At 42.7% G+C, this 25,163-nt stretch overlaps 2 protein-coding genes across 6 annotated transcripts; one reads left to right on the top strand and one right to left on the bottom strand.

The window, feature by feature from the left end:
* Nucleotides 1–23,328, bottom strand: LOC306914034 (aldo-keto reductase). Of its 5 annotated transcripts, none has more exons than XM_079490913.1 (6): nt 23,203–23,328; nt 20,262–20,574; nt 19,508–19,653; nt 18,837–18,976; nt 18,101–18,259; nt 1–115 (listed from the first exon to the last, which is right to left on the bottom strand). In XM_079490913.1, exons 2-6 carry the CDS (start codon nt 20,507–20,509, stop codon nt 110–112), a joined length of 699 nt encoding a protein of 232 aa, XP_079347039.1. In that variant the 5' UTR covers nt 20,510–20,574; nt 23,203–23,328; the 3' UTR covers nt 1–109. The 5 variants fall into 5 exon arrangements, with proteins under 5 accessions (XP_079347039.1, XP_079347038.1, XP_079347035.1 ...); XM_079490912.1 differs by lacking the exon at nt 1–115 and adding an exon at nt 14,553–15,066; XM_079490909.1 differs by lacking the exon at nt 1–115 and adding an exon at nt 16,597–17,495.
* Nucleotides 2,222–10,002, top strand: badb (BCL2 associated agonist of cell death b). Its single transcript, XM_079491790.1, has 5 exons — nt 2,222–2,334; nt 5,352–5,510; nt 6,540–6,733; nt 7,613–8,144; nt 8,362–10,002. Exons 2-4 carry the CDS (start codon nt 5,360–5,362, stop codon nt 7,748–7,750), a joined length of 483 nt encoding a protein of 160 aa, XP_079347916.1. The 5' UTR covers nt 2,222–2,334; nt 5,352–5,359; the 3' UTR covers nt 7,751–8,144; nt 8,362–10,002.
* Nucleotides 23,329–25,163: the final 1,835 nt, after the last annotated feature.

Genomic DNA, 25,163 nt, shown 5'->3' with positions numbered 1-25,163 from the left:
AGATGAATGTTGGTAACATGTTCATCCTGGTTGATATTTGGCACTGCACGTAGCATTCTGGTGTAGCACAGTCAGTGGCTTCTGTAGAGCAGGCTTCATGGTCCAGCATTCACAGCTGAAAAAAAAAAGAAGAGAACGGACTCAGGACTGAGAAGAAGCTGGTGTGACGAATACTGGAGAACTCACCGGTTTACCAACTCGCCGCAGCGAAAAGTGGAGAGAAACAAGTTTCAATGTCTTCATCGTTATGCTAACATGCTATCTTCATCAGTGTAGTATGTCAAACCCACAGATGTTATAGTTCATTTCCAAAGTGATAAAAAATATTTTATGCAATTAAATGGTCAGCTAGATAATGATTAAAAGGTGAGTATGTGAATACCAATGATAGTAGGCTACCAATGATATTTCAGGAAATTGTTTACTAATGAATTACATCGTTTCGGTACATTGGTGTTTAAACTTTAGCATTCCTATACTTCATCTAGTATTCTAGTTCTAGTGTAAACTCTAAACAACTATCCTCTCTCTCTCTCAATTCAATGCAATTTAAATAAAGGTGAAGAAAAACTAAAATGCACTAAACCGCGGCGAGTCGGAAAACCTGGCGAGTTCTCCGGACTCCGGTTACCGCTGTGACACCCCAACGAAACATGGGGCCCCCACCCAGACAAGTACATGGAACTGTAGGAGTTGAGAGTGAGACATAAGATCAGAATGAGAAAATAGATTGGCTATTTCACAAGCTTTTAGATCAGCTATTTTCAAATGGCCAAAATGTATATAGTACTGATGTGTTTAGTGTATGGTTTATAATAATAATCTAAATCTATAAAGTAACTATAGGAACTAGTTTTAGTTTTCAAATATATGTAGTGGAGTGAAAGTATAACCTTGCGTCACCAGCTGTTCAGAAACCTAAACCTACCCAACAGTAGCAGCTAAACCCAACCCTATAACACTAACTAACCCTATCCATAAGTAACTAACAATCAATCAATCAGTCAATAAACTAGTAGGAAAGTGCGTGAAAAATGTCACGTAAATTGCACACTGTGTTCATGATTTTCAGGCTTTTTGTTCAAAACAGGCCAATCCTGCAAACTTTGGAAGCCAACAATATTAGCCAATAGAGCCGAAGTCCTGACGTCACTCGCTCATCCCCTGGTTCACGGAAGTAATTTCTCTGGGGTCATCTTGAAATCGTCTCATATAAGCATTGTGGTCCAAAAATAACCAAGCTGTCTCTGCGACATTGTCAGGGAGGTGTCTCTGTATCGTTTACAACAGTCAGTCACTCATATTTGATACAGTCTGTTTCTAGGGAAAATCAAACTAATTCAGCAGCAGTAGGCCTAATATTAGTGTTTTCGCTCAGTCAGTTATTCTTCATATCCATCAGTGAAACGGCCGGGATGACATGTTTATTTTTCAAACACAGTTCTTATATGAGGTGATCTAAAATCCCCCCATGGGGAAAAAGTAGGCCTACATGAACCTGTAGACTTGCGCCCTCTACCGATATTGACGTCAGACTTCGATATTAGGATGGAATATGAAATATCGGACTGATCCGTCTTGAGCACATGACTATAGACGAGATAGATAGGCCTACTGTGTAACAATGTGCAGGATTTTTGGACAGAATCTGGAGGAGTAGCCTAATATAAAATAATGTGTTTCACAAAGGTCAGCCTCTTGGTGGCGCTATTAGATGTGAAAAATGCAGGGCATACTGTATTCCCTTGGCCTCTAGGGAAAGTGCATCTAACGTTTCGCACAGATCGGTGCAGTTTAAGTAAAAATGTGAAAAACTGCGGTGGCGCCATTATAACAGGCCGTTCTGGAAAATTTGGGACAGAGGTTCGTTGTTGGCATCCAGGGAGAGTGTGTGTGTGCAAAGTTTGGCATCGACCAGGTTAACGGTGCTGGAGATTATCTGGTATCGGACGGACGGACACACGGACGGAGGGAAAAACATACTCTCTCCCCATGCCTTCGGCCTGGTGGAGACAATAAATCAATCATACTGTTCTGGTGGCGTGCGTGCGCTACTTTCCCGCTGCGCCTCTACGCGGTGCATTACGGTGAGCCGGCGAGAAAAACAAAGCCGCAGCCCAGTCCTAGCTCGCAACAGTGACGTCAGCAACGCCGAGGCTGTGCACGGACACGACGCGATTGGGCGAAGGAGAGGAGCGACCCCACATTACTGTGTATTGTACCCACGGACGGACTCCCCGAGACGCGAGTCACGTACAAAACAGCACACCAACCAGCCACCAGCTAAAACACACATCCGCGACGTCGTTCAGCTCCACACCACAAAGACCGCGGGTAAGGACAACTATTACATTACTATTACTACTATTTAATGACTCCCACGTACGGCGGCATCCGCCCCACTCCGCGCAAGTTTCTTTTGTCCTCTCACAGTCAACAACAACAAAACACAACAGTCAGTCAGTCAGTCAGCGCGTGCAGAGTCCAACAACAACACGCTTGTTACACTGTTTATGCACTGTCTATTACACTGTTGTAACGCATGGCGGGAACGAGTCGTTGATTGTGTTACATCAGGACTCTTTGGTGTTTTATCAAAACGCCCCATCAGAAGTGATCACTTTATCTCAACGCGTGGGGGCTCCATTATGGATATACCTTTGGACCGGCGAGTAGGAGTGACAGAGATGGCCATTTGTTGCGTTGTAGTTCGGCCAAGCTACACCAGGCTTTTCTCGCGCGTTAACTCGTGATATTTAGGGAATGTCTCTTGCCTTTTTAACATACCGGTAATGCCATTCTTATTAAAGCTTTCTGTGATGGCTAAAGACAATGAAACATGCCAGGATAGCTAGTTATGCATAGAGGGAGAGATTTAAAGACAGCATTAATTTAAAGTAATAGGCAACGTTGTTTTTGTTATAATTCCACTGTCATGTGTGTTTCACTCTTAGCAGGCATGGGTGCATATCTCTTATACTTCCCTATCTTGCATAAGCATAACTCTTGCATTATACAAACATAACTCTTGTAAGCAGCCTCAGCATTTTGTGTGTGACCCTCAGACCCAACAGGCGTATAGGACTGCCATGTGTATATCCTTTTTGATTTCTTGTAAACATTAGGCTATATACAGCAATTTACAATTTTAGGCATTTGCCTCTATCCAGGCATTTATTTTCGTTCGCATTCAGCAGGCATTTAGCAGATGGATGCTCTTGATCCAGAGTGACTTATAGGCTACAGTAATCAAGAACAACACAAGGTAATCTATGATCTAGGATCATAAGTAAACTAAAAATCACACCCGTGTGAACTGAGTGGTGCAAGGTCTTATATAGTCTGATCAGCTATGCCAGTGACGTCACACACTAACCATAGTAACCATGCTCACCTTTGCACGGACACGTAGGTATACAGGTACACAAACATACAGACAAAGCTGGTTCTAATGTACAGGAAAGCATCTGTGCTAACCATAGCAACCATGCTCGTTTTTTTGGTACGAACAAACACGGGTACAATTATACAATATCCATACATTGAAACTATAAACACTATAGGGCCAGTGCATAGGGAGGAGTTTCACTCAGAACGGGTTATTCTGGTTGCCATTTTTCTGCCCACCAGTAGGCTAGTAGGCTATAGTAGTATAGGCTGCTAGGCTTTCCAGCCTCACTGTTGAGACATATACCATTGTATACAATTAAATAAACACTGTATGGTTTGGGTGTCAGATGACAAAATAACATAACCTTGATCCACAAAAGTAATGGGTCTGCCCTGTCCGTTTTTATACTCTAACTTGTCCATTCCACCGCGGGCCGTCAGAATTATGCTTCCATTGTAGTCTTGCAGTGCGTTGACTGTCGGCGATATCAAATAATTAAATACACGCTGTATGGTTTCTTTGGTATATGTGTCAGCTGTCAAAATAACATAACCTTCAGCAACATTCCCAAACACATGTATGCTCTGCTCTCTACCTGTCCTCAAACGAGCATGACAGTGTAATCAAAATAATAATGGTCAGATCGCATACAGACAGATTATTTATTTACTGCGGAGAGAACACATGTTTGACTGACCACTCGTCACTCTCGTGGTGTTTTTCCCCCTCTCCCTGGTTCCGTATAATATGTCCACATGTCTTACGTTCTCTCAAGTAAGATGTAAACATTGAGAACTGTTTTGACGTGAGGGGAGGGGAGGCGACTATCAGATCAGAACACCCGGACATTTTCGCGAATAATAATAATACCACCGTCGATCCAGAGCCATAGAGTAGAAGAGTTGTGACATGTCAAAGATAGTAGAGAGATGGAAGATGGTGTGCTGCAGTGACAGTGTACACACCAGCGTCACTGACAAGCAAACTTACGAACTACATAGGATGCCAGATCGATAATGATCTGTCTACATAACATGTATGCACATCTAAATGACATATTTTAGCCTTTTCATAGCCTGATGACCTATATCTCCCCCGAGTCATGGGGATATCCCTTTAGCTTATAGTCGTTAAGATGTTGGCTTTCGGCCCAGGCGGTGGCATAACCGTCTGGGCACCCGACTGGTAATCCAGTCGCAGTGTGCCGCGGGTTCGACTCCCGAGCCCGACACGGCCTTTACTGCATGTCTTCCCCCATCTCTCTCCCGTTTCCTGTCAGCCTACTGTCTGTCCCTTCAAAAACCAATAAAAGGCGTAAGCCGCAAAAAAAATATATCTTTAAAAAAAAGATGTTGGCTTTCCATGCGGGAGACCATGGTTCGATTCCTGGCTGTTTCAATTGAGCTGTGACCCGGATCCGGTTTCCCCATGGGAGGAGGTCAAAAGGGCGGCGAGTGTAGCAGAGTGGCTCACAGCCTGAGCCTGATGGCCTCAAAAGTCTAATATATCCCCCGAGCCATAGGCAATTGCCTTTGGCTTAGTGGTTAAGATGTTGGCTGTCCACGCGGGAGACCCAGGTTCGATTCCCGGGTGTTACATACCAGGCGTATGTAACACCCGGGCCTACTTAAGTACAATTTTTAGGTATTTATTTGTACTTTACTTGAGTATTTCCAATACTTTTAATTCTACTCCCCTACATCTCGGATCTAAATGTGGCACTTTTACTCTAGCCTGGGAAGCATTCCTTTTCAGGTTTTATGATCCGGTCAGTAGCGGATGGTAACTTACGTTATGTTGTAGTCATTGGTTTAGGCAGGAGGAAACCTCCTAGGTGGAAAGCCTGGTGACGAGAGGTTATACCTTTACTCCACTACATTTATTTGAAAACGAGTTAATTTATATATTTTACGTACGCACGCACACACACTAACTCTTCAAGTGACCGTCCTGCCTGCAGATGTCACCATGGCCGCCCAGTTCAGCATTTCAGACAGCGAATCAGAGCCCTCGGAGGAGGTAGAGGGGTCAGAAACCGACCAGTCGCCGGGCGAGCAAGAGTGGAGCGCTCCAACACATGGCAGACACACCCTCATCTTACCTGAGCCCAGAATGTCAGGTAAAGAAGTTAAGAACATTCCTTAAATGGCTGTTTCCTTGTCTCTTACCTTAGAGCTTATGCTGCACATTAATTTGTCCTCCTTTCTCATCTCCACAAAATCTAATTACACAGCTGATACAAGGTTGCGTAAGTATAAATGAAGCTGTATGAGGGGCCGTGTCCACAAAGTGTTTCTTCGCAGCTGAAAACGCCATGGCTCTCACCTAAAAAACACTTCCAAGCGTTTTTTGTATCTGCTTGCCTCGGCCCACTGCTGGGGTTTCCAAAAACATGGCACCCCTGTTGTAAACGAATTCCAAAACATACACACCACAACATTGGTGCCAGGCTCTCCCATACAAGAGTTGTGTTGTTCAAATGCTTCACAAAATATTCAGATCTCACAACGTCGCAGCATGACATATTGTAGATCAGCTATTTTCATATAGCCAGTGTTTGTACGTATATAGTAGACCGTCCAGAAAAACGTGTGCAAAAATGCTTGATTTTGCGGCTTAAAATCTTTGATTATGCTAGCTAAAATCCTTGATTTTGTGATGAAATATGCAGGTTTTTATGTGATTATATGCGGTGAAATATGCGGGAAGTTGCAAAATATGCGGGAAGTTTGAACGACAATGCGCCCTTTTGAAAAAAACGGACCCCTGCATACTCTGTGCCTTTTGGCTGATTACCTGGGAAATTATGTGACCACATAAACAATTTTTTTTCCAACAGCAGGGACATCGCTGACCATTTGGTTGCCCTACTCGTAGGATATTTGCGCTGCCCCCCCTCCCGATGAGAGCACTCCTCATTCAGATCGGCTATACTTTCGCCGTTTGCGATACGTGGCGGAACCACAGAGAAAATTGTTATTAATGAGGATCGGCTTGGCACTTTTTGGCACATTTTGTTGCCCCCCTCGGCGTGTTGCCCTACGCCGTGCGTATTGCGCATATACGTATCAACGGCACTGTCCAACTAACAGCTATTTTTGTGAATCAACCTCTCATCCTCTCTCTGTCTGTGAATCACACCCTGCAGCGGGCGGTCGGATCAGACTGAATTCAGAATCCAACGCCGCCATCGCCTCCAGAGACGATGACCTTGACAGCGAGGACGGCGTCCCATTCCGGGGCCGGTCGTTGTCGGCACCGCCTGCCCTTTGGGCAGCCCAGAAATATGGCCGGCAGCTCCGACGGATGAGCGACGAGTTTGACAGCTTGCTGGACAAAGGGGTAAGGCCTAAGAGACAGTGTGGAGTGCCCGGGCGCGCCGTGGGGGAGTGGATAGACATGTTTCATAAGGACTGAAAAATAAATGGAGAAAGAGGGAGATGGCAGAAACCGCAACCTTTTTCAACCCAACTTTATTGTCATATCACAACAAGTATACCAGTGTAAAAGAGTGGGTACAATTATTGTTTACCAAAAAAAAAAGGTCAGTTTCAGAACTAATAGGCATAAGAATGGAAGAGAGTAGGCCTAGAGAAAAACAAATATATACATGCATACTATAAGGTGCATGGTCAAATGGAAGATAAACAGTCTCCTGGGAATGTAGAAACAGCACTTAGTTATATGCAGATATAAATCTATATATCATCATATGGGATACACTGACTGTACACTGGGTCATACTGTATGCTGAAATGCTGGATGTCAGGGCAACAATGTCATGTTAGAATGTAGATGGACTGGTCGATCGCCAGGACTTTTTGGTCGACCACGGAGCAATTTGAAAACCCAGCCAAAAACATCCATTCGTACAATCAAGCACAAGCTTGCTGGTTTAAATGTGAACACAAACGAAATCATACACACACACACACACACACACACACACACACACACACACACACACACACACACACACACACACACACACACACACACACACACACACACACACACACACACACACACACACACACACACACACACACACACACACACACACACACACACACACACACACACACACGATCGCAGTACTTGCGCAAGTAACAATGTTATCGCATATTACATGTTTTCCTAATATCTTGCAGCTACTTTCTCTCCACCACGGGTGATGCCCATAAAACATTTTCTTTTGGGTTTTCTCTGTCCATCTTGCAGGGCATAAGGCGGGTGAAGAGTGCCGGGACTACAGGACAGATGCACCACTCTAAAAGCTGGTGGAACTACCTCTTTAGTCACCAGGAGACAGAGGGAGAGAACAGCCACAGCCACGACAGTAGTAGTCGCACGGAGTAGACACTCCGAATCAACCAGGTTCATGGACACCTTTTCTTTAGTTTTATTTGGTGTTGTTTGTTTTTTTTTGGGGGGGGGGGTTGTTGGTTAGAGACTGAAAAAGTGAAATTCTGTATATTTCCAATGCATTTCCACAGTGTGGAGAACAGATGGAAGAAAAGAGGGATGGGTGTCGAGAGAGCAAAGCAGGGTACAATCCAGTTATTCTCAAGCCATTTTAATTTCAAGGATCCCATTAATTCTGAGAGTACAAATGTACACTGTACATTTGTACACTCTCCGAGTTACAGACCTGTAAGGGTCATTTTGAGAACCACTGGTCCAATCGCTTCCTGTCTGTAGATTCCGCACCATAATTATTATGGTCTCATATATTCAGTAATATAATCACACTGTCTGAAGTAAATGTCTTTTTCTTTTTTTTTCTTATGTTTTTTTGTGGTTTTCGCCTTTATTTTATATATTTTATGGAGGGACAGACAGTAGGCTGACAGGAAATGGGGAGAGAGATGGGGGGCAGTAAAGGCCGTCGGGATCGGGAGTCGAACCCGCGGCACACTGCCAGACTGGATTACCAGCCAAGGTGCCTGGACCACTGAGCCATGGCCCAGGCCAAATGTCTTTTTGTTTTGTTGTACTTTTTGTTGACCAGTCACATTGTCAGGTGTGTCGACACATTTGCTCACACTTGCATGCGTGTGGCTGGTAAATTGAAGGTGATTAATAACGTTGTCACCATACTCTGCCTGTGAGGGGGCGGGGGGATATTGAATGGTGACGACAGGATTTGCCCGACGTACCAAAAGGTAAAGCTCTGGAAATAACTGCACTGAATATAGAAGGGGATAGAAAGGGAAAACAGAGTGAGGGTAATTATGGGAAAGAGGAAATACTTGGTAGCAAAAAGAGGCTTTCCATTTTGTTGCGTCTCTCCCCCGTGAACGCTATGCAGCATAGAGGGAGAGATAAAACAATGAAATATAGCTATTTACGCCTCTTTTTGTATAATCCCACAATGGGCTGCCGGTTCTTCCTTCGTGTTGTTTAATAATTCAGTGGTGACGTTTGCGTTCGGGAAACGGATGAACTGGAGCCGGGGGTCTTATTCAGAACAGTCAGGACATGTCACAGGACTGGCCGTGCAATAAAAGCGCAGTCGCGTTCATGCATGTTTTCATTTTCATCACATACAATCAAGCACATATATTATTATGGAGAACACTGTGTATGCATGGAACAGGCCGGCTCCCGCCTGGCTTATGAAGTGCCCCCTCTGATAATTCAGAGGACAAATAGAGGAAAGAAAGATAAAGTAATCAAATGAGTCCTTTATCTCTTTTTCCATTAAGTTACAGACAAGCCAAACACCATCTTTAGGAAAGAAGAAAAAAACTGCAGGAAGACTATCATCAATCGCTTTGTATGTCTCGATTTTATCAAACAAAAACAATCTTGTACACCGACAATCTGATACTGCTGGAATAGTCTTCTTGTTCTACGTTGTGTACTGAACTTCAGGGTTTAGATTTCTATCAGATAATAGTGTCAAATTAAATTAGATGTATATAAAAAAAAGCACAAACCAGCATGAATATTATCTTTTTAAGGCCTTGAATCACCAACAAAACAAATAAAAAGGTGGACACTGGGCTTTTAATCACTTAAGCCCTATATATATATATATATACTACGAGAAATAGTGAAAATAGCTGGTCTACAAGCTCAGAAACATCACAACATGATGCATTGTGAGCGTGTAGATCTTCCATTGCCTCTTTAAAAAAAAAGAATCCCAAAATTGAGGATTAATGTGGTTAAACTGTAAATAATTAGTTTGAGGGTGTTGAGGATCACAAGTTCACCAGAATCTTTATATTATACACGTTTTGGCCAAGCTAGCAATAGGCAGTGTACAATCTATGGGTCTTGGGGGTTGATGTTTTGTGAATATTTAAGAAAAGACTTAAGGTGGTAATCAATTAACTGCTGTAAGGAACCAAACACAACAGCCTTCGGCCTCATTTCTCCAATGCAACAGACGTCGCTCTGTGTTGGGATTTGACTGCCAGGAGTAGATGGAATGGTTTATCTATCGGGGACCTCTGGGAGTACGAGTGCTTATCTCTTGGTTCAGCCTAACCGTGGCTTTACGGTTCCACACTGTATATTCTGAATGACAGATATATAGGCTATGAAACGACACTCGAATTTGCCCCTGGAGGAGATCAATAACCTTTTTTCTCATCTAATCTTAACCCATTTAGGCCTGACGTCGAAATAAAAAAAACGTTCGCTCTGAAAGAATATATATTCAAAGATTTGTGCCGCATTTTTATGATTTTTCAAAAATAGTTCATAGCGCGCCACTTGGTGGCGCGCTATGAGCTTGTAGATCTGCTATTTTTCAATAGCTAAAGTATAACATAATGCTTAGTTAAAACACCAAAAGGGGTTCCCGCCCAAAATGGGTTAAACCGTAAATGTACTAAAAATGGAATCAGGTCCCAATCTCATAGCCAAAAGATCCTGTGTGCATATATGCATTTGGACACCCCCCCCATCTGAAAATATTTTGTGCCAGGGAGACGGGACCCCCATACAAGATTTGGGTCACATTCTTTCCAAATGTATTTGCAAAAATAGCACATCTGCAAGATGGCGAGTTTGGCAACACATTGTGAGCTTGTAGATCTGCTATTCTTATATTGCCAATTACAGTAGTTACAATAGATTTTGATGCTACATGAACTACTTTAGCTGGGGACCCCCTGGAACCCCCTCAAGGACCCCTGGGGGTCTCCGGACCCCTTTTTGAGAAGCGTTGCTGTACAGTAGATCAGATCTGAGAAACCAATCAGATTTGCCTGCAGATTTGCCTCTAAACTAAAGCCTAAATGAAGACCCTGGCCCTGGGATCAGCACTCCTACTCAGCGAGACCGGATACATAGGAATTGGCTTATGTGTGTGACAATTGTAAACAATACGTGACTGTTGAAGGTGGTGATGCAGTGGATTTGTTCGACGTGTCTTATTCAGTTCCTCTCAGCTTGTGGGGATGCGATGCAAGGTGTGCAGGTGCACACGCAGGTAAAAACAGGCCACATTCCTATTCTTTTAAGCAAATGCCTTATGCTAGTTACCAGGTTAACGAATGGTCCTAAGATATCACACTTTATTTTCTTGGTGCAGCTTTTTTTGCATGAATTAACCACTTTAGCCGATCTGCAAGCTTGGCAATTTTCTAAACGTTTTTTTGTTTTTTAAATGAATCATATTTTTCGGGATAAAAAGAATATAGGAAAATATTTCTTTTTTATATAAAGAGGAACTGTCATGACTGGAACTGACACAACGAGTAGAGAGCAGTGGTGGAAAGTAACTAAGTATATTTACTTAAGTAGGGTACTTAAGTACAATGTTGAGGTATTTGTACTTTATTTGAGTATTTCCCATTTCCAATACTTTTACATCTACTCCACTACATCTCAACTCAATTTGTTATTATTACTAAACATACATTAACCACTTCAGCCCTATATATACACATTTCGGCCATTTGAAAATTGCCGATCTACAAACTTGTGAGCTTGTAGATCTGCCATTTTCAAAATACATTTATTTTATTATTATTATGTTGTTTTTAAGAACTTGTGAAATGGGACATTCTGCATAATGAGTACTTTCTACTTTTGATACTTTTAAGTACATTTTGATACCAATACTTTTGTACTTTTACTCAAGTAAATTTTGTATTCCGGCCATTTACTTGTAACAGATTGTAACATATTTCTACATTGCGGAATTGATACTTGAGTAAAAAAAGTTGAGTCATTTTTCCACATCTTATAATGAGCATTAGTGAGGACCAATTATATGAAGATAAAGTTGAAAAAGTGCTCCTTTAAAGCAACAGTCGTGACAGTAAACTCTCCATGTAAAACTCCATGCCTGTCTGTGCACCAGTTGCTTTGCATCCATCCTTGATATTACTTGAATCTAAAGATATGTGTGGAGGAGAAACTCCAACTTTTAACTTCTTTTTTTTCTTCTTTTTGTATTGACTTTTGTAAATGTATTTTCTCTACTATTGTGCCACTGCTGGTATATCCTGTGCTGAACAATAAAGAATTTTATGAAACATCTTATAAAAAGAGCACATTTTTATTTGTAAACCAATAGAGCGTCGCAGTCACGCCTCCTACCCTGGACCAGGAAATGAAACCCAATGCATTATTTAAGTAGTATTTATAGTATTTATTTAAAGACGGTTACGCCGCGGACAAAGCCAACTCGAGTCGTGACAACTCATGACAACACAAACAATATTTTGGACCAAACAAATAATTAGAAAGAAGAAAAAAACGGCAGGTTACAACACTTTTTTTGTTGTTTTTCTTCTTTGTAATTATTTGTTTGGTCCAAAATATTGTTTGTGTAAGACGTTCTCGCCACTCCTAAAGCTCAACTAGTCTTCTCAGACAAAACACGGACACGTTTCGGCGTCAAGCCTTCCTCAGCGTGTATAGGATTGACGCCATAACGTGTCCGTGTTTTGTCTGTCTGTCCGTGCTGCACAATGCAATAAATATACCTTAAATGGATTTCGGAGTGCTGGCTATCTATCTATTACAGTGATTCTTCGTGAGGCGTGCGCCCGGAAACTGCATGTTTTAACTGAGAGTGCTTGTTTTTCTCTTCTTCTATGTACCCCTTTACCTGAACCTCATAGTAAAACATCACCTGATGAGCTTTGACAACACTGCATGATATTTAAATGTAATATCAGGAGCAGAGTACCAATTACCGAAGTCCCCTGGATCACGCAAGTAATGGAGAATATAAGCTTTGTAGTCCAAAACTAAACAAAATGTCCCGGCGATATTGTCAGTGAGGTGGCTCTGTATCGTTAATCATATTTGATTTGTTTATTTCTGGCAAAAATGTAATGAATTTGGCGGTTTTCTGGCTGTCCAAATGAGTCAAACCACCATGCTCCTTCGTTTATTTTTGGAATAAAAAGTTCTTATATGATGCAATTTTAAACACATGTATGGGGTTTCAGAAAGACGGGGCTTAAAGACATTGGTGATCTATTCTGAGGTCTTATAGGAAAGAAGGCTGCTTTGTTACTGTTGGCAATCATGAAAACATGTTTCAAGCAGTTGAGCGATATGACTTCAAAGTGACATCACAATTATATAAACATCAGTGTCAAAAATCAAAAAGACAAAAGCTGGTGGCGTGTCATGCCACCTCCGAGGGGTCCCAGCAGTATTTGTGACCACAGTCCAGAGATGACAGTGTGTCCATGTCTGTGTCCCTCAGTGTGAAGTCAAACAGCTTGGTGTTTTCCCCCACTCTGTCGGGGTGCGATGACTTAGGCAGCACCGGGACACCCTGCTGCACCGCCCAACGCAACAGAACCTTTGGGGTGAAAACATACTGCGTGTGTCAATGTGAGTCCCCCCTAGCGCTTTTCAGTGGTGGAAAAAGTACTCCAGCTTGTACTGCACTTGAGTAAATGCACTTAGTTACTTTCCACCACTGGCACTTGTTTTATGTTTAGGTCTGCAAGTATCGCTTATTATTTTATCAATTACTTTTTCGAACATCGAGAAGCGTATTTCTTTGTACATATACAGTATATGTGTGTGTGCCAACAAATCAATTGACCACATTATTTTATACTCTGTTGTGCGAAAAATAGTGAAAATGTTCAGCGCTACAGTTATGTATTACAAATCTTAGATCTCCAACTGGCTTTTTAGTTGTGATAGTTTAACCACATACGTTATATATATACTGTAGACTACGATGACTGGGATCCCCCAGAGCCTAGCTCTGAAATGTGGTTAGCAGCAGTGAGGAGCAGGATCACATTGATTCACTTTAATAGAGGTTTTGACGAATGTGGTCGACAGTAGCAATTTTATTTTAAAAAGAAATCAAATCATGTCTGTCAGGATCCACATGGAAAAGGCGTGGCTCCCATGTGGATATCAAATTGTCACGTGGTCAGCCTGTGATGTCAGCCGTCAGTAGTATTATTTTGTGCAAGGTTTCAACCAGGTCCGAATCCCACTGACTTTCAATGTAAAATTAAGTATAAAATATGTGTGAACAAGAACAATTAAAGTCCAGTGGACATTAACCGTATATATACTTGCACATACAGTATATACACATACTGTATAGACGTTCTCGCCACTCCTAAAGTCCAACTAGTCTTCCCTTTTACTGTACCTGAGAGATAGCCAGCACTCAGAAATCCATTTAAGGTATATTTATTGCATTGTGCAGCACGGACAGACAGACAAAACACGGACGCGTTTCGGCGTCAAGCCTTCCTCACTCCTCAGCGTGTATAGGATTGATGCCATAACGCGTCCGTGTTTTGTCTGTCTGTCCGTGCTGCACAATGCAATAAATACACCTTAAATGGATTTCAGATTGCTAGCTATCTCTCTATTACAGTGATTCTTCGTGAGCCGTGCACCCGGTAAACTGCATGTTTTGACTGAGAGTGCTCGTTTTTCTCTTCTTCCATGTTCCCCTTTACCTGAACCTCATAGTAAAACGTCCCTGATGAGCTTTGACAACACTACATGATATTTAAATGTAATATCAGGAGCACAGAGTACCTATTACCGAAGTCCGCTGGGTCACGGAAGTAATTTCTCTATGCAGAATAACATTGGGTTATCTTAAAACCGTCTCATATAAGCTTTGTGGTCCAAAACTAAACAAAATGTCCCGGCGATATTGTCAGGGAGGTGGCTCTGTATCATTAACGATAGTCACTCATATTTGATTTGTTTATTTCTGGCAAAAATGTAATGAATTCGGCAGTTTTCTCGCTGTCCATATGAGTCAAACCACCATGCTCCTTTGTATATTTTTGGAATAAGAAGTTCTTATATGATGCAATTTTAAACACATATATGGGGTTTCAGAAAGACGGGGCTTAAAGACTTCGGTGCTCTATTCTGAGGTCTTATAGGCACCGGCTAGCCTGCTGCACTACAAAAGAAGGCTGCTTTGTTACTGTTGGCAATCATGAAAACATGTTTCAAGCAGTTGAGCGATATGACTTCAAAGTGACATCACAATCAAAAAGACAAAAGCTGGTGGTGTGTCATGCCACCTCCGAGGGGTCCCAGCAGTATTTGTGACCACAGTCCAGAGATGACAGTGTGTCCATGTCTGTGTCCCTCAGTGTGAAGTCAAACAGCTTGGTGTTTTCCCCCACTCTGTCGGGGTGCGATGACTTAGGCAGCACCGGGACACCCTGCTGCACCGCCCAACGCAACAGAACCTTTGGGGTGAAAACATACTGCGTGTGTCAATGTGAGTCCCCCCTAGCGCTTTTCAGTGGTGGAAAAAGTACTCCATTCATTTTTGTATAAAAATATTTTGAAAATAGCAGATCTACAAATTAAGCTTGTACTGTACTTGAGTAAATGTACTTAGTTACTTTCCACCACTGGCACTTGTTTTATGTTTAGGTCTGCAAGTATCGCTCATTATTTTATCAATTACTTTTTCGAACATCGAGAAGCGTATTTCTTTGTACATGTATATGTGTGTGTGCCAACAAATCAATTGACCACATTATTTTATACTTGAAAATGTTCAGCGCTAGTTATGTATTACAAATCTTAGATCTCCAACTGGCTTTTTAGTTGCGATAGTTTAACCACATAAGTTATATATACTGTAGACTACGATGACTGGGATCCCCCAGAGCCTAGCTCTGAAATCCATTTTCCCCTCTACACCAAATCTCTTAGTTGTGAGCTATGTAGACCTGATATCTTGTCATACCCAGAATACAGAGACTAGGTTTCATGTGGTTAGCAGCAGTGAGGAGCAGGATCACATTGATTCACTTTAACCCATTCTGGGCAGGATCCCCTTTTGGTGTTTTAACTAAGCATTATGTTATACTTTAGCTATTGAAAAATAGCAGATCTACAAGCTCATAGCGCGCCACCAAGTGGCGCGCTACGAGCTTGTAGGTCTGCTATTTTTTTTTAATCGTGAAAATGCGACACAAATCTTTGAATATATATATTCTTTCAGAAGACTTTTTTTTTATTTCGACGTCAGGCCTAAAGAGGTTTTGACGAATGTGGTCGACAGTAGCAATTTTATTTTAAAAATAAATCAAATCATGTCTGTCAGGAGCCACATGGAAAAGGCGCAGCTCCCATGTGGATATCAAATTGTCACGTGGTCAGCCCGTGATGTCAGCCGTCAGTAGTATTATTTTGTGCAAGGTTTCAACCAGGTCCGAATCCCACTGACTTTCAATGTAAAATTAAGTATAAAATATGTGTGAACAAGAACAATTAAAGTCCAGTGGACATTAACCGTATATAGACTTGCACATGCAGTATATACACATACTGTATAGACGTTCTCGCCACTCCTAAAGTCCAACTAGTCTTCCCTTTTACTGTACCTGAGAGATAGCCAGCACTCCGAAATCCATTTAAGGTATATTTATTGCATTGTGCAGCACGGACAGACAGACAAAACACGGACGCGTTTCGGCGTCAGCCTTCCTCACTCCTCAGTGTGTATAGGATTGATGCCATAACGCGTCCGTGTTTTGTCTGTCCATGGTGCACAATGCAATAAATACACCTTAACCCATTTTGACCTGAGATCAGATTCTAAAAATGTCTTCTACATCCTGACAGTTTTCTGAAAAAGCTATGTTTCTACGTCAGTGGTTCTTCGATTTTTTTAAAAATAGCAGACCTACAAGCTCGTAGCGCGCCACTCGGTGCACTATGAGCTTGTAGATCTGCTATTTTTCAATAGCTAAAGCATAACATAATGCTAACACCAAAAGGGGTTCCTGCCCAAAATGGATTAAATGGATTTCGGATTGCTAGCTATCTCTCTATTACAGTGATTCTTCGTGAGCCGTGCACCCGGTAAACTGCATGTTTTGACTGAGAGTGCTCGTTTTTCTCTTCTTCCATGTTCCCCTTTACCTGAACCTCATAGTAAAACGTCCCTGATGAGCTTTGACCAGACTGCATGATATTTAAATTTAATATCAGGAGCACAGAGTACCTATTACCGAAGTCCGCTGGGTCACGGAAGTAATTTCTCTATGGAGAATAACATTGGGTTATCTTAAAACCTTCTCATATAAGCTTTGTGGTCCAAAACTAAACAAAATGTCCCGGCGATATTGTCAGGGAGGTGGCTCTGTATCGTTAACGATAGTCACTCATATTTGATTTGTTTATTTCTGGCAAAAATGTAATGAATTCGGCAGTTTTCTCGCTGTCCATATGAGTCAAACCACCATGCTTTGTTTATTTTTGGAATAAGAAGTTCTTATATGATGCAATTTTAAACACATATATGGGGTTTCAGAAAGACGGACCTTATTCTGAGGTCTTATAGGCACCGGCTAGCCTGCTGCACTACAAAAGAAGGCTGCTTTGTTACTGTTGGCAATCATGAAAACATGTTTCAAGCAGTTGAGCGATATGACTTCAAAGTGACATCACAATCAAAAAGACAAAAGCTGGTGGTGTGTCATGCCACCTCCGAGGGGTCCCGGGAGACGTATTTGTGACCACAGTCCAGAGATGACAGTGTGTCCATGTCTGTGTCACTCAGTGTGAAGTCAAACAGCTTGGTGTTTTCCCCCATTCTGTCGGGGTGCGATGACTTAGGCAGCACCGGGACACCCTGCTGCACCGCCCAACGCAACAGAACCTTTGGGGTGAAAACATACCGCGTGTGTCAATGTGAGTCCCCTCTAGCGCTTTTCAGTGGTGGAAAAAGTACTCCATTCCTTTTGTACATGAAAATAGCAGATCTACAAATTAAGCTTGTACTGTACTTGAGTAAATGTACTTAGTTACTTTCCAGGTCTGCAAGTATCGCTTATTATTTTATCAATTACGTTTTCGAACATCGAGAAGCGTATTTCTTTGTACATGTGTGTGTCAACAAATCAATTGACCACATTATTTTATACTTTGTTGTGCGAAAAATAGTGAAAATGATCAGCGCTACAGTTATGTATTACAAATCTTAGATCTCCAACTGGCTTTTTAGTTGTGATAGTTTAACGACATAAGTTATATATATACTACGGTGACTGGGATAACCCAGAGCCTAGCTCTGAACTCCATTTTCCCCTCAAATCTCTTAGTTGTGAGCTTGTAGACCTGATATCTTGTCATACCCAGAATACAGAGACTAGGTTTCATGTGGTTAATGTTGTCACATACTGTAGCGTTGTTTCAGAGGGTGCTGTGTGTGTGTGTGTGTGTGTGTGTGTGTGTGTGTGTGTGTGTGTGTGTGTGTTCACATACCTGCGCAGCAGTGTGTCCACAGCCCCGTGCCACCTCCATCACCCCAGGGTCACTAAGCAGTTGTCCTTTTCCTAGAGAGGAGTAGGCCTGGAAACACACGCCATGCTCCTCACACAGTCGCCTCAGCTCCTTCTGACACAGCTGTGGGTGAAACTCCACCTGGACACACACACACACACACACACACGCATGTTCATACATTTTGAAATATGTTCCCCCCTCCCCAAACAAAACAGTGGAAATGGCCTATATCTACAACAGGGTTCCCACACATTTTGAACAATGAATTTTCAAAACTTATTTTGAAAATATTATACCCCATCCCAGGCATTCTAGCAATCATACAATGCAATATTGAGGCTATATACACCAGTGTTCTATCAATGCACCAAGACAGACTCGTGCAAATGTTGTCATGTGATGAACAGAACAGATCTACAAGCTAACAACGTATCACGGTGCAACATACAGATGCACCTTGTAGATCTATAATTTTTGTCATGTATGCAGTACATTAGGGCACACATATTTCACATACAGTAATGCTAGACATGGGACATGAACACATTTTTCATTTGATTAATTCCAAACCTTTTTATTTTTATTTTTCCAGGAATTTCATGACTGTGGGACGTGGGAACCCTGCTACTCACAACCCATCGCCATGTGACGCTTCTGATACAGACGTGTGACTGACCACGTCATCCACATTCTACATTGTGAATGATCTTCTAACCTGCAGCACAGCAGGAGGGACCTTGCAGCTGTGCATCAGTTGTGTCATGTGTGCTGCTGTGTAGTTGGACACTCCTATGGCCCTCAGTCTGCCCTGCGCCTGCAGCTCCTCCAGAGCAGCCCAGCTCTGAGCCCTGTTCCCTGGAAAACAGAGAGAAATGCATCAGACCCAAGCAGACGCCAAAGCACAAGGGGCGCTTGCCTACTTACTGGATGTTTTGCAGCTAAGCTAGTATCTCTACATCTAAAAAGAATATATAAAACTGTGTAACAATGCAATGTAAGGCTGTTCTATCGTCTGGCTTGATTTGTTTTTGTTTTTTTTACCCCAACCGCAGCCAAACAATGGTGTAGTCAACAGTAAAAATACTGTATGTGAGATGACTGCCTGATTTAATGGCTGACCTGATTTTTTCTGTCGCACAGCTGCACCGCAGGAATAATGCAAATCAATATGATTGACCTTTAGGGGATGCTCAAACATTGCAAATGGACGAACAAATCTTCCCCCGAGGCTCTATGGACCATATTCACATGGTGGCCATCTTGCCATTAAAAGTGGTTAATTGTGAAATGACACCAAGTGTTTCACTCGTTCTTCACTCATTGCAATTTGGTGCCATTTGTTCACATAATTCTTGGTGTATAAATGCCTTTATTGTGCATCCTGACCTGGGTTACGCTGGTCAGACACCAGCAGTCCCTGTGTGCCGGGCCAGTGGATGAGGTAGAGGTCGATGTAATCCAAATCCAGCTGGGACAGGCTGTGCAGGGCTCCGTCCGTGGCCTTCACACCCTGGTCCTTGGGACCCAGCTTACTGGAGGCAGGAAGGAACAGAGAAACAGGCTGGAAATTAGCGATGAAGAGCAGTGAACCTGCCAAAATGGACAGGGAGTATTTTCCCGTCTTTCGGGCTACAGACACGAAATCTATTTGACATATCATGGGTCTGATGAGCACACAGGGTTAACCGTCTTGCTCGGGGACACTTTGACATGTCAGCTGGGCGAGCAAAAGGGTCGAACTGGCTACCTTCTGATTTCCAGAGAGCCCAATTTGTGCGTTCACACGGGCAGATGCAAAGATACAGTCTACCATTCATTGTCAATGGACGTCGACAAAACAAAACAGCTGATCTTCCACTACAGGAGTCTTATTAGCCACGGATCCTTTTAAGGTTTGGACTTTATTCCAATAGGAAAATTCACATTTGTTTGCATTTAAACAAAAATCAAGGTTCAGAGAAAAGAATCAAGGTTTTTTTAGGCAAAATCGTGCAGCTCTTATATATATATATATAGTGCACAGTACACAGTGGCTGCTATGCTCACGGACCATATATATATTTACTATCTCAGGTACCATGTGTAATTTTCTTTGTGGAAAAAGACTGTGATGTGACAATAAAGATGATTCGGATTCTACCTGGTAATAAACACATCCTCGCGGGTCAGCTCGTATTTGGGCAGGAGTTCCCTCAGAGCTCGGCCCAGGTCGGCTTCATTGCGGTAGACAGCGGCTGTGTCGAAGGCCCGGTAGCCTGATGCTAGCGCGGCATCCACCGCCGAGCGGACGTCCTCGGCCCCACACAGCTTGTAGGTCCCCAGGCCCAGGAGGGGCATTCGAGCCCCGGTGTTTAGGACAACGTAAGGGGCGGAGGAGGTGGAAGACATGTTGGTATGGATCGGAAACTTTGTCAATTAAGGCACCTTTCCTTTGACGGTCTCTGCTCATCCACCTAGAGGGTTGAGAAAGAGAGAGAGGAGAGGAGAGGAGAGGAGAGGAGAGGAGAGGAGAGGACGGACGGACGGACAGACACACACAGAAAGATAAGACAAAGGGAGAGAGAGAGATACAGACACAAAGAGAGAGAGAGATTCTTTAGATTCAAGAGAGAAAGGTCTCAGAGGTCTGACAAGATTTGTGTCTTTAAAAAAAATGTCTTTACTCTGGTAAAGCCAGAGTAAAGACAGGGGTGCACACTGCACATCTCATCGCTAATGTGTGACTGTGAGTCTCTGACAGGTAAAGGACATTTGACATGATACATTGGTGCCGCCCAGTGGAACAGGCTGGACACTGCAACCAAACTAACTTTAAACCTGAGAACTTCTGAAGTAGGGAGTTTTAGAATTTTAGTAGGGTTAGAATTTTAGTGTTTGTGTTGTTTTTATGTTTTTTGTGGGGTTTATTTTATAGGTGATGTTAATTCTTAGTGAAAGTTTCTTGTAGATAAGTAACTATACTTTGACTCAAGTACTGGAGGTTCACTACTTTGTCTACCAGACTACCACTGCTAGACAGGCTGACAGCACAGGCAGGTGGAAAAAGTACCCACATTGTTTAATTTAGTAAAAATATCAATAGTGCAACCTAGAAAAACTCTATACAGTCCAGAATTCAAAATATACTTGAGTAAAAGTACAAAAGTATTGGTACCAAAACTAAAGTAGGCCTACTCATTGTGCAGAATGTCCCATTTCAAGCTCACGCATTGCATTGTGAGCTTGTAGATTGGCTCGTTTCAAATGGCAAAAATGGGTCGCGCTGTAGCTCTGGTCCATAGCTCTAATGCCATGCAACGCATTAGAGCTATGGACCAGAGCTAGTCGCGCTGCTGCCTCCTGCATTATGTGCAAATGGCCATTCAGTGACTTTGACGAGTGCTTCCAAACTCCAACACTTAGAAAAAGAATCACCTGCACAGAATTTCTTGACAGAAAGTAGCTCATAACATGTCTATGGTGGATTTTTCTGAAACAAAAGCTCGGCAGATTGAAAAAGGATAATCCAAGCTTGGCCTAGAGCTGCAATGTTCGTGAGTTTAACGTTGTTTAATACAAGCAGATCGCAAACGCAAATTGGATGAATGGGGAGTCAATGGAGGGTATTGCAACTCTAGATTCATCCCATTATAAAAAAATCTAGAGTTGCAAATTGCGGCTACAGATACCTCAGATGTTAGCCCCTTTCGGCACCCTCGGTTAGCTTTTCTGAATTTTGGACGTGCTACCCTAGGGTCTCTGGCAGCTTATTCCGCCCTCCATGGGATGCAGATTTACATACCCTCTGTTCACGGAGAGCGGCGGCACCGCTTAAGTGTTGGTGAGATGTTTCAAAGATGCATAACACAGCTATAGGAGACAACGGAAACGTGTACGAAACCGCATTAACCACCGATGCCGTTAAGTATTTTTTATCTTTTTTTTAAGTTTTGGATTCTCTGAAATTCTCTCTTCCTCACATCCCATGTTCCGCCTCCCAAGACACAACAGCATTATAAACATCTTGCATGCACGCGGTCGGCCAACCAGAGGCAGTAACTAGGACGTGCAGCTAGCCAGTCACCGCTCGGAAGGCGGTACAATGGGAAGTCAACAAGGAAGTCAAGGAAGAGAGAGAAGTTCAGCGAAGCAAAATTTAAAAAAAATAGTTAACGGCATCGGCGGTTAATGCGGTTTCGTACACGTTTCCGTTGTCTCCTATAGCTGTGTTATGCATCTTTGAAACATCTCACCAACACTCAAGCGGCGCCGCCGCTCTCCGTGAACAGAGGGTATGTAAATCTGCATCCCATGGAGGGCGGAATAAGCTGTCAGGGACCCTAGGGTTGCGCGTCCAAAATTCAGAAAAGCTAACCGAGGGTCCCAAAAGGGGCTACCTCAGATGTGTACATAAGTTCAGTACTAAAATGTACTTGGTTTCCACCACTGCATGAGCACAGGACCACTGGCTCAGCTGAGAGAGGGTCATCAGTTGCAAACTCTCCATCTCTCAGGGACAGGGACCTGCTGCTGTGTCATTTACAGTCAGGAAGTATAAGGGGAAGCAGGGCTGGAGAGAGAGAGAGAGAGAGAGAGAGAGAGAGAGAGAGAGAGAGAGAGAGAGAGAGAGAGAGAGAGAGAGAGAGAGAGAGAGAGAGAGCATTGCCGACCCATATCTCATCCGTCATCTGTCAGTGTCACCCCTTCCCTTCCAATGACTACCATCTATCAAGAGAATTATATCTGCCAAGAGCAACCTTTTAACCTCCTCTTCCACTGTTTGACAAGAACAAGCTCTCTCTCTCTCTCTCTCTCTTCTCTCCCTCTCTCTCCCTCTCTCTCTCTCTCTCTCTCTCTCTCAACACACACAACATAACACAAGATGTCATCTACGAGAGAGAGAGAGAGAGAGAGAGAGAGAGGGGTCTGTAACTTAAGAGTAGGTCTGTAAGCACTAAGCACTAACCATTAGCCAGGCACTGCCCCAATATGTTCCCCTCAGCCCCTACTAGCCGTCCCTACGCTCATTCTGAGGGAACATACTGGGGCTAGCTGAAGTAAACGTAATAAAACTGTGCTTTGGTTTGAAGTTGAATACTCACAGTTCGTTCGCAGGCTCGCTCGCAGGTTTAAATGAATGTCTATTGTTTACGTCTTGAGGTCATCCGTCCACACGATGCATGCGTATTGCGTCGTTGTCACGTGACAGTCATGACTCGTGTTGCCAGATTGTGTGAGAGAAATAATAATAATAATCAAATGTCAATTTAAATTAGGAAACACACAGTTAGATCATACCCTGTATTATGATTACCTGGGACTAAAGATTAGTGCCTCAGGTATCTTTGGTCTGGCAGTGAAGGCACTGAAAGAGAAAGCATGCAGAGCATTTTATGCATTTAAAAGAAAATTCTACAAAATTGATATCCCTGTTAGAATTTGGATAAAAGATATTTGACAGCATAATCCAACCAATTGCACTGTATGGCAGTGAGGTTTGGGGTCCACTCAGCCACCAGGACTAGGCTACACTAGATGGGACAAACATCCCATAGAAACCCTGCATTCAGAATTCTGTAGGTCCATATTAAACATCCAAAGAAAAACACCAACCAATGCGTACAGTGCAGAATTAGGCCGTTACCCATTAATTATTAACATTGGGAAAAGAACACTAACTTTTTGGTTACACCTTAAATCAAGCCCCCAAAACAGCCTGGGATTCCAGGCCCTGCAATCCCAGGAGATGAAACCCCAAAAGAGTCCCTTCTGCCAACTAGTCCTTGGATTTATTGATCACTCACAACCCAACAACAGTGTCCAGCCTCAACCTTAGACCAGCACTGCTTCACAACCACTAATTAGAGTCAACCAAATTAGTAAACTAATAAAAGACACATATCTGGAACATTGGACTAATCAAACCAAAACTCAAAACTAAACTTAATTGCTATCTGGCCCTAAACCAAACTGGCTGAGTATCTGTTTTCGGTCAAAGAAAAAGCAGAGACAGATCTTGACCAAATACAGAGTGAGTGACCACAGTCTGGCCATAGAGAAAGGACGACACAAGAAGTCCTATCTACCTCCAGACAGGGCCGGTTCTAGGGGGGGGCAGGGGTGGGCATAGCCCACCCAAACGTGCGTCCTGCCCACCCAATGTGGGTTTGACACCCAACCCGCGCCGGCGGAGTCGCCCCCCCCTTACAATTCTGTCTGCCCACCTGAGTGGGGCTGGCTAAATCCGGCCCTGCCTCCAGAACAGAGAGTGTGTGGTCATTGTACCTCAGCTGAGGTAGAGACTGAGACACACTTCCTTAAAATGCAATAAATATGATAATTGATAATATAAGAGCAGAATATTTTAGGAAATTTGAGTTGTTGATCCCAAATTTTAAGGAATTAGATGACAATGACAAACAACTCATTGTATTGGGAGAGGGACCTGCAGCACACCTGGCTGCACAGTATGTGACTGCATGTCACAAAATGAGGGACAAGAAATATCTTGACACACACACACACACACACACACACACACACACACACACACACACACACACACACACACACACACACACACACACACACACACACACACACACACACACACACACACACCACAGACACTTTAATACTGTACATTTTGTGTAAGTTAATGTTCTATTTGTATGTTTGATATTGTTTTCAGTTATATTTTTATTTATTTTGTTGCTGCATTGTATGCTTTGGCAATACTGTAGTTATTACATTCATGCCAATAAAGTTAATTGAATTGAATTGAAATTGAAATAAGCAACCAGGTCTATGAAAACAAGCCTAGGTTTGAAAATAGCAGATCTACAAGCTCACAACGCGTCGCGATGTGACGCGTTGTGAGTTTGTAGATGTTCTCTTTTCAAAAAATAAATCTTGGAAAAAAGTGACAAATGTCAAATGTGGAATATTTTCAATATTAACTAACATTTTAACAACACAAATCTGGTATGGGGGTCCCTAGACTCCCTACTCCCTGGCACAAAATATTTGTAGGCTACATGTTGTGGAGTCCTTGATGTGAAAA

Source organism: Electrona antarctica, assembly GCF_951216825.1.
Source record: "Electrona antarctica genome assembly, chromosome: 21".
Classification (NCBI taxonomy): domain Eukaryota; kingdom Metazoa; phylum Chordata; class Actinopteri; order Myctophiformes; family Myctophidae; genus Electrona; species Electrona antarctica.
This window is presented reverse-complemented; position numbering and strand designations above follow the sequence as displayed.

Excerpts from the sequence above, each read along its gene's own strand:
- badb (XM_079491790.1), top strand. The coding sequence starts at position 5,360 with ATGGCCGCCCAGTTCAGCATTTCAGACAGCGAATCAGAGCCCTCGGAG. Across the intron at positions 5,511-6,539 it reads ACCTGAGCCCAGAATGTCAG|CGGGCGGTCGGATCAGACTG; the intron begins GTAAAGAAGTTA and ends CACACCCTGCAG. Across the intron at positions 6,734-7,612 it reads ACAGCTTGCTGGACAAAGGG|GGCATAAGGCGGGTGAAGAG; the intron begins GTAAGGCCTAAG and ends TCCATCTTGCAG.
- LOC306914034 (XM_079490909.1), bottom strand. The coding sequence starts at position 20,509 with ATGTCTTCCACCTCCTCCGCCCCTTACGTTGTCCTAAACACCGGGGCT. Across the intron at positions 19,654-20,261 it reads GAGGATGTGTTTATTACCAG|TAAGCTGGGTCCCAAGGACC; the intron begins GTAGAATCCGAA and ends TCCTGCCTCCAG. Across the intron at positions 18,977-19,507 it reads GTCTGACCAGCGTAACCCAG|GGAACAGGGCTCAGAGCTGG; the intron begins GTCAGGATGCAC and ends TCTGTTTTCCAG.